Consider the following 10,205-nt stretch of genomic DNA (forward strand, 5'->3'; position numbering starts at 1 on the left):
CAATTACTTTGATATCTACCAGGTGAAAAAAATTTCTATTTCTGACTTTGTCTTATACTATCTACTCAATTGCAACTTACGGTATGGTTGATACGCAAGAACATTGTGGAACAATAAATGTGACCGTGGTCAATACCTAATATTTTTATTGTACAGAACATGTCTGCCTTGATATGACACACTTGTTCAAAATGGCAGTCATTTCCACACATCTAATATACTAAATGAAATGTGCCATTCAGTGTTATGAAGTCACTTTGATTCCCCAATAATTGTGAAGAAAATTTCCAATTCAATGTTCTGGAAAAAAAAATGTGTGTGTGAAGTTTAAACTTCCATTGGTCAAGGCAGAAGGAGATGAGAATTTTCTTCAAAACAAAATGGCCACCAGTTGGTCTTGTTGAAACGAATAAAAAGTGAAGTGCATCAAGGCCAGAATGTGTTTAATGTAGATAGATATTTTATTTGACACGATTTAGTACGAATGAAAGAAAATGAATAAAGTTTAAATCAAATTCGTCTGCACACAAAGGCTATCCAGCTCCTGAATTTTGCCTTAAAATGGCTTCTATTTGGTCGTCTTGAATCGGTTCATGAAGCAAATGCAATGTCTGATGTGAAGTTTAAACTTAATTGGTGCAGGCATGTGCAAGATACTGATGGGGGTCAATTGACAAGTCCTCATTTTAAAACTTCTATTTGTAGGTTAGTGAGGTTACAGAATGCATAGGCCTGAGTATAAGCAATGATCATCAGTTTTGGTGTGAAGCTCCCCTGTGGGGTAGAGATTGGAATTTGTTCATAGATCAGTCTAATTCTGCAAATTGGGTCAAAAAAAGCTAGAAATTTTTGTCAATTTCTCAAAAACCATCAGTCTGATTAACTTCATATTTAGCATACAAGTACATAGGCCGGTAGTCTGTTTATGTGGCATTTTCAATTTTGTATTTTAAGTGATTTTTTTTGGCGGAAATGCTATTTTCAAGAATTTTTTTCTAACTGCTATATTGCTAACCCTTGTGCGTACGTCCGGACCTGTATCTTAGAAATGCTTGAACCAATCATAATCAAATTTCACACATACGTCATACATGATATTATACATATGCACATCAATTTGTTTCACGTCTGATTCGAAATCATCAAAATCAAGCATTTCTCGGCTGTTTACAGATTGATTTTGTTTGAACTTGGTATATACATTAGACATTATGGGACCTTGATGGAAATAATTTTGTTTTTTGGATAAGACTGGCGGCCATTTTGTTTTAATGAATGGGCTTTTAGACCCACATCTCTGACTTACTTGGACTGATTATGTTTAAATTTTATATATTCGTTGTACATCATGTTATAGATGTATACATTTATTCAAAATGGCTGATTTTGTTTTAATTAATGCTGTTCCAGAGCAATATCTCTTAATATGGACAAGTACTCGTTTGACGATCAGATACAAATGTCAATCATATTCCTGACATGGTTATATTCCAGGTATATTACTATAAACAAAACTATATATCTTAAATTTGATAACTAACTGGGACTGTGCCATGCATGGTTTGTTTTTTCAAAACTGGACAATTTCCCTATTTGATTTTCAACAGGTAGCAATGTATCGGTCCAAGGAGTAAACAATTCATACAGTGATCACCCACATATGGTTTTGCCTAAAGCAATAGCAATTTGTTGTTATTTTCTAATTTCAGCAGGTATTGTATATTATGCCTCTAATTCATTGCTTGGCTAATGTTATAATTTTTTTTTTATACTGGTCAAAATGATTTCCAATTTTTAGCTCCGCTGTCAACTTTGTCGAGCGGAGCTTATCATATCCGTGTCAATGTTTTACTTTTTCGACTTCTTCTTGGAAACTGCGAGACTGAATGCTTTGATACTTGGTGTATATGTACCTTGGGTAGACCTCTCTCAGATTTGTTCATTTCATGATCATATCTTCAATTCTCTAATTCTGGTGAATATTTTTGTCATTTTTTGTAAAAAGTGATATTTTCAACTTCTTGTTAAAAACCGCAAGTCCAATTGCTTTGATATTACATATATAGGTACTACATGTGGACCTCTCTCAGATATGTTCATTTTGTAATGATATCATCAATTCTCTAATTTTGGTGAATATTTTTGTCATTTTTGGTAAAAAATTATATTTTCAACTTCTTGTTAAAAACCGCAAGTGCAATTGCTTTGATATTACATATATAGGTACTACATGTGGACCTCTCTCAGATTTGTTCATTTTGTAATGATATCTTCAATTTTCTAATTTTGGTGAATATTTTTGTCATTTTTGGTAAAAAGTGATATTTTCAACTTCTTGTTAAAAACCGCAAGTCCAATTGCTTTGATATTACCGGTACATGTATATGTACTACATGTGGACCACTCTCAAATTTGTTCATTTCATGATGATATCTTCAATTCTCTAATTTTGATGAATATTTTCTTCATTTTTGGTAAAAAGTGATATTTTTGACTTCTGGTTAAAAACCACAATCGTTTATGGTGAAAAATGATATTTTTGAATTCTTGTTTAAAAGAGCAAGTCCCATAGCATTGATACTATGCATATTGTTCATTTTCTAATGATATCTTCTGTTCTTTAATTGAAATGTGCATTGCTAACAGCGGAGCTATCTCAGCCGAGAGGCTGCTTGTTTATTTTAAATGATGGAGTTGATGACAATTTTTTTTTTAATGGACAGTATAATGTCCTTTGTTTAGCTCCGCTGTTGACTTTGTCGAGAGGAACTTATCATATGAGTGATTGTCCATCGTCAGTGTCAATGTTTTACTTTTTCGACTTCTTGAAAACTACAAGCCTGAATGCATTGATACTTGGTGTATATGTACCTTGGGTAGACCTCTTAGATTTGTTCATTTCATGATGATATCTTCAATTCTCTAATTTTGGTGAATATTTTTGTCATTTTTGGTAAAAAGTGATATTTTCGACTTCTTGTTTAAAAACCACAAGTCCAATTGCTTTGATATTACATATATACTACATGTGGACCTCTCTCGGATTTGTTCATTTTGTAATGATATCTTTAATTCTCTAATTTTGGTGAATATTTCTGTCATTTTTGGTAAAAAGTGATATTTTCAACTTCTTGTTGAAAACCGCAAGTCCAATTGCTTTGATATTACATATATAGGTACTACATGTGGACCTCTCTCAGATTTGTTCATTTTGTAATATCTTTAATTCTCTAATTTTGGTGAATATTTTTGTCATTTTTGGTAAAAAGTGATATTTTCGACTTCTTGTTGAAAATCGCAAGTCTGATTGTTTTGATACTATACATATCGTTCATTTTCTAATGATATCTTCTGTTCTTTAATTGAAATGTGCATTGCTAACAGCGGAGCTATCTCAGCCGAGAGGCTGCTTGTTTCCATTACATGCTTAAAATAGCACGCATTTTTGTTTATGTCACTAATACAATTGCACAGAAAAACACCTACCCCAAGTGAGCTCAATATACCGGGTATGTAGTAGTGAAATTTCATACAAATTATATATTATATTTTTGAACTCTTTATTAAAAATTAAGTTATAGAAACTTCCTGTGCCTTAATAATGGTTAAAGAATTTAACCACACTACAAGTACTTTACAAAATTTATTAAAACAAACTTTTCCAGTTAAAAAAAAAAAGGTTAAAAACAAATAAAATTATGTGAATCATGATTCACATTCAAAATGAAGTACATTTTTTTTTTTTGGAGTGTGTTAGTCTAAAGTAGAAATGAACTATGGTTGGTGTTAATTCATGAAAAGCACTACTACGTGAAAATTACATCCATGTTTGAAGGAAAGTATTGATTCCAGCAACTATTGATAGTATAAATTATGAAGTGGAACATTAAATTTATTGCATTACCATCACCAGATAAAGCTCCATCCATGTGTGTATTGTCTACAGGAGCAACACTCATTCTCCAACAAACAAAACTGGCATTAATATAACAACTACAAATGGAGAAAACAAACAGGCAGCTGGGGGTGGAGACAACACAACTTAAAAAAAAAATAATGACATTTCTATCTAGTTGTACTAGATGGCATAACAACAGCAGATTTCAATGTCTTTCCAGCAAATTGTTTTCTCAAACATTCTCTTTGTTCCAAATCTTTTTGCTCCTCCCTCATTTTGTAATTTTTCATAACCTTTTCACGTAAAGCCATTTCCTGCTTTTTCAGTTTCTCTGCTTTTTTTCTCTCTCGCTGTTCCTCTTTCCTTCTCTTTTCTTCTATCTTTCTCTTTTCTTCTTCAAGTTGTCTTCTCTTCATGTCTTCCAGTTCCATAAGTTTCCTCTCCATTTCCTGTTTTTGTTTGACTGCCTAGAACAGATGACAACAATACACATGTCATTACGTGATACATGGAACATAAATGGTCTGTTTACTCACTGAGACCAAAATTAAACTCCTGTATGAACACACAGTATATGCAATCATTGTTTTATAGAAAATATTTAGGAAATAAAAAATTCCCAACAGTCGGTGAAGGAGGTCAAGAGATTTTGCTTACATTGGCTAGAAATGAGAGAATATGCAAATTAGCTATGTAATATGCACAGACATGACCCATAAACTAATCTTGTCTGTGCATTAATCCAGGGTACCTATCTATTTGTACTAAATTTGATCAAAATCCACAAGGTTTTACTTACAAAGGTTGAAAAGTAATATGCAAAATAGCTACTTAATATGCACAGACATGACCTCAAAACTAATCATGTATGCATATTACCCCAAGGTACCTTTGATCAAATTCTCAAAAGTTTTTGACATTTTGTTCACACGGTTAAACTCATTACTTTCCTTGTGGGCTTCACAAACATGGGAGCTAAAAAGTTATCAAGTCAATAATTTGATCAAATATTGGTCTATTTTCTTTAAAAAAAGAAGTAAGAGAACCCCCCCCCCTCCCAATTTACCAAATAATCATTTACTGGTATGGCTGGAATTATTCATCTATAACTCACATGAATATACAGGAAATTCTTGGAATTTTTGCACATTGAGAGTGTTATTGTCAACCAAATAATTGCAGTAGAATCAGCATCGCCAGAGAGAGACAGAGTGAGTGAGTATTATCAGGACCAACCGGACATCTATTATTGTCCATGATTTGAAAACCATCATTCATTGACATGGAATACCTCACAATGATAAACAATGATACTTCCCTGATCATAAGCCCCTCCCCCAGCATAAGCCCACTCCTCTATTTTTAGACATTTACCGAGTTGAGGCAGGGCATCGCCAATTATAGGCCCAGGGTGTTTTTTACAGGGCGTCGACGACATTTATTAAAATATTCATGTAAAAAGTGTGTTTCATTACCTAAAAATTGTGATTGTAAAGTAGTTTGGTCCATGCTTTTATGAGAAAATTTCAGAGTACATGGCGAACGTACGCAACATTGTTCGCACCCTTTCTATTCTGCTATTTACCTAGTTTGAACCCTGATGTGTCAATACTGAAATAATCAATATCTCTTTGAGTGGTAGCTTTCAAATTGCCAAAAATGTCAAGAAACCTGGTCATTGGACATCGTTTTACTTTTCTGAATAATCGTGTCCATTGAGACTATCGTCAATGGGGTGTGAACAAGCAAACTATTCTGTTGGGGGCCGTGAAAGATATTTAAATACTTCCTCCACACTCAGTTAACCTGTCGATAATTGTGAATCACCATTTTTTTTGGAAAACGATAACTATATTTTCGTCAAAAACAATGCTAACAGATCACACGGCATGGTGAATAAAAATGTAATTTGAACAATTTTGCATGGGTGGTACAATGTTAACCCCTCCCCCCCCCCCATCATCTTTTCTGAGGTGGTCCTCTAGTATAAGCCCACTCCTTACTTTTCCCAATTTCACAAGTTGAGGCCCCTGGGCTTATGATTGAGGAAGTATGGTAATTTGCATGGTGTGATACAAACTGGATTATGATTCATATCATGTTTGAGTATTGCATCATCTTGCTGAACAAATAATATTCTGTGTGTGTGCACCACAAAACATTTTCAGTCATTGAATATTCCATAATCAAGTGAACATACCATATTTATCCGGGTAAGAGCCCCGGGCAAACGCTCACCCCCCACTTTTGATACAATAAAGAAATTGAGGTCATGTCCAGGGAGTCTTTATCTACACTTGTAATAAAAAAATAACAAAAACCTATTTTTTTTCGTTGTATTATGAGTTGACTTCCCTGCAGTCTGTTGTGATTCTGATGAAAATTCTTGAAAAATAATTGTCAATTGTGTAAAACGAAGGATGAATAGCTGTGACAGCAAAATAGGTTATTTCGCGTTATACATTCAGGTCTGATAAGAAAGCAATGCTGACTTGACCTCTATGATGAAGCACTAGTAGTGATGTCATTCTTAGCCAATCAGTAAAGCAGATGCATAAAGGTCAAAGATGACTGACAAACTGTAAAACATAGCATCGTGTGCCATTACAGCAGAGTTGTTTGCCGCAACCCCATTTTTCTTGGTCTTTATTGTGATTAGACGTGAATTAAAAGTGCCAAGCTAACAGACTGCGAAATCCATGGAGTAAAACTGCCAAGTGCGACAATATCAACGAACTTTAGGACAAAACTGTAGGGATTTTGTTTGACAGGGACAGTGACGCCGACTTGGAATTTGAGGGTTTTAACTTTGACGAAGATGGTGATTAACGTACAAATAGAGATTTTCGATGAACTTTTGTAATTTTTACTGTGTAAATTTGTAAATTACTATTGTTCTTGTATGACTGTTGATCAAAACCGGAAAAAAGTTTACCCAGTTTAACCCGTGACATTTTAGTTCATTTTGAGTTCACGCGTATTGGATGTGTTTGTCGGCGAGAAAACCCTAAATTCTTCACTGTCGATTTTTCTTATTTCTGGTTTATTTGTCACATTATAAGCAATACATTATTTTTACTTCTAATGTTGCATATTATTTATTTCTGTTACGTGATTTTATTCGCCGTACTATCCCCTGTTGGAATTTTATATGTGTGTTGTCAATTTTCGCGTTTTTTTTTTCCGCAGGGGATGTCCGGGCATAGGCTCACCCCTATTTTTTGTCAATTTTCCATGTTCAGGACCCTAGGCTCTTAACCAGATAAATACAGTAAATGTAGGAACATGAAGTATGCTTCAGAAAAAGTGTGCTCACCTTTGCTCGGTCTAATAATTCGGTTAATAGCCTCATTGATTCCAATTTTCGATGCGCTATAAGTATTTTTCTCTCCTCTAGTGCAATCTTTTTTGCTAATTCACGCTCGGCAGCCAGTTTTTTCTTTTCTTCTTTCTTCTGTCGTCTCCTTTCTTCTCTCAGTCTTTGTCTTTCTTCACGTTTCTGCAGCTTTTCTGATCTTTTCTTTTCTCTTTCACATTCCTCTTCTTGTACTCGCTGCCTGTGCATATAGAGGCATTAAAGTTACTCGCTGATTTTAAGCAACATAAGGTCCTTTTAACTCACTGATTATAAGCAACATAAGGTCCATTTAAGTCACTGATTATAAGCAACATAAGGTGCTTTTAACTCACTGATTATAAACAACATGAGGTCCTTTTAACTCACTGATTATAAGCAACATAAGGTCTTCTTAACTCACCGATTATAAGCAACATAAGGTCCGTTTAACTCACTGATTATAAGCAACATAAGGTCTTCTTAACTCATTGATTATAAGCAACATAAGGTCCTTTTAACTCACTGAATTAAAGCAACATACCGGTAAGGTCTTTTTAACTCACTGATTATAAACATAAGGTCTTTTTAACTCACTGATTATAAGAGGCATAAGGTCCTTTTAACTCACTGATTATAAACAACATAAGGTCTATTTAACTCACTGATTATAAGCGACATAAGGTCTTCTTAACTCACTGATTATAAGCAACATAAGGTCCTTTTAACTCACTGATTATAAGCAACATAAGGTCTTTTTAACTCACTGATTATAAGCAACATAAGGTCTTCTTAACTCACTGATTATAAGCAACATAAGGTCTTCTTAACTCACTGATTATTAGCAACATAAGATCCTTTTAACTCACTGATTATAAGCAACATAAGGTCTTTTTAACTCACTGATTATAAGCAACATAAGGTCTTCTTAACTCACTGATTATAAGCAACATAAGGTCTTCTTAACTCGCTGATTATAAGCAACATAAGGTCTTCTTAACTCACTGATTATTAGCAACATAAGGTCCTTTTAACTAACTGATTATTAGCAACATCATAATTTAACCTCACTGATCATTAGCAACATGAGGTCTTTTTAACTCACTGATTATTAACAACAAAATCTCACTAACTAATGTGCTCAATTTAGCAACATTTCTTACAATAAGAAGTATTCTCCACATATAAATTCACACAAATAATGTGGCAAACACCAGGGCTACCAACCTAACAACACAGTACATGTAAGCGACAAACATTTGTTTATAATAAAAAATACAAAGGAATAATAAGCAGAATAGGATTACTGATTTACTGACTGACGATCATCATATAATTCAATACCCAAAGAAGTAGATGAACAACAGGGCGACGTCGTTACAAATCATTGTGGCAGAAAACTTGATGGATTTGAGCCACCAGGCGACCGGTAAATTCAACCACTGCATATATGATGTTAAATACTTGATTGAATTTGCACAAATTGTTGGAAATATTACTAAATTCTCAATTTTCAGCACCTCTAAACTGCCCATTAGTAAATCTTATTTAATTTCCCACAATAATACACATCATATACTGGTACATATATTAGGAACTAATGTATACCTCTCTTCTTCCTTCTTTCTGTCTTCTTCCTCCCTTTCTTTCTTTATTCTTTCTTCTCGCTGCGTTTCTAATTCAATCAGTTTGTCTCTTTCAAGTTTTCTTTTCTTGATATGCTTATCTGATAGATGTTTGGTTTTATCAAACTCAACCTAAATGCAATCAGCAAAAAAAAATTTCAAAATAAAAACCCAATGATTTGTGAGAGTTCAGTTTTTGCTTCACACACCACCAAATCCCATTATTTGGAGGTCAAGTTGAAAATGATTTTATTTAACTGGTACATACCTTGTGATCATGGATTGACCAATCAAAGTGCAGAATCAAGATTCAGTTAGTAATGAGTAAATGTTGAAGCAGGGTTAGTGTAAAATACATGCATGTGAAAACATAGTAAAACACCTCACCTTAATGTTGGCAGTGTAAGCTTTCCCATCTTCTGATTTGTAGAGTAATCTCATACCCCTGAAAGCATTCATCGCTTTCACAAACCCCATGTATTCCAAAAATTGCACAAATGCCGAAAAATGTAGATGTCCACCAAATGTAAATGTCTGGAAGTTGGGAGCACCAGTGGTAACATTCTCCCCTCGATACGGATCAAGCATGGGAATATCCACATGACGCAGCTCTCCAAACTGTTGAAAAACTTTCCTCAAGATGAACTCACTGGGTTTATCTGGGTCCTTTTTGGTGGCAAACCATCGACAAGGGAGCCCTTGTAAATGCATTGTGTCTGGACGTTCTCCCGGTTTTGCCTCGCTCATGTTCTTGGCATCTCGGAAGAAAGAATCCCAGTCATGGCGAGAGGGGAAATGCACCTTTGCTTCAGCAGCACGTACTTTTAACATTTCTGTAAAACCGCTTAATTTAATGTTCTTGCTATCAAGACGCGCTATTAATGTTTTCAGTAATGTCTTTGCTTCCACTTCTCCTTCAAAGCGGATAAATTCCAGAGAACTCTTGGAAACTTTTAACACTGTGAACAGGTCTGGTTTTATCATGTGTTTAATCTTTTCCATCACTTCCCAGTTGCTGATCGATTTTCCAGGAGTTTTCAGTTGAGGTAGAGTCACGGAAATATTCAGTCTGGCAACTGGTTTTAAATGTAAACCCTGTTCCGAAAGAAGCTCTAAAGCCTCCGATGTGTCCGAGCACAGCTGTGCGACTGACATGCTGAGTTTACTTCAGATACAGTGTTGAGTGACTGTGAATAAGGTCTACGTACAGTGTAAACACGAACGAAAACAACAGAGAGGTCTTCTGACTAAAAGTTGATGAACGTCACCGGAACGCCGTTGGTATATTGTTTCATTCAATGAGCAAGTGCCTGTCTCTAAATTTCACCCTTGAGTTTAGCTGTACATT

The 10,205-nt window shown here is 34.6% G+C and overlaps 1 protein-coding gene across 1 annotated transcript; it reads right to left on the minus strand.

The window, feature by feature from the left end:
• Positions 1 to 3,871: 3,871 nt before the first annotated feature.
• Positions 3,872 to 10,136, minus strand: LOC100367214 (A-kinase anchor protein 17A-like). The gene is made up of 4 exons (XM_002735079.4): positions 9,245 to 10,136; positions 8,841 to 8,989; positions 7,215 to 7,455; positions 3,872 to 4,365 (listed from the first exon to the last, which is right to left on the minus strand). Exons 1-4 carry the CDS (start codon positions 10,010 to 10,012, stop codon positions 4,066 to 4,068), a joined length of 1,458 nt encoding a protein of 485 aa, XP_002735125.1. The 5' UTR covers positions 10,013 to 10,136; the 3' UTR covers positions 3,872 to 4,065.
• Positions 10,137 to 10,205: the final 69 nt, after the last annotated feature.

This window comes from Saccoglossus kowalevskii, chromosome 4 (genome assembly GCF_978046115.1).
Source record: "Saccoglossus kowalevskii chromosome 4, keSacKowa6.1, whole genome shotgun sequence".
NCBI lineage: Eukaryota > Metazoa > Hemichordata > Enteropneusta > Harrimaniidae > Saccoglossus > Saccoglossus kowalevskii.

Excerpts from the sequence above, each read along its gene's own strand:
- LOC100367214 (XM_002735079.4), bottom strand. The coding sequence starts at position 10,012 with ATGTCAGTCGCACAGCTGTGCTCGGACACATCGGAGGCTTTAGAGCTT. Across the intron at positions 8,990-9,244 it reads CTTACACTGCCAACATTAAG|GTTGAGTTTGATAAAACCAA; the intron begins GTGAGGTGTTTT and ends GATTGCATTTAG. Across the intron at positions 7,456-8,840 it reads AGAAAGAAGGAAGAAGAGAG|GCAGCGAGTACAAGAAGAGG; the intron begins GTATACATTAGT and ends CTATATGCACAG.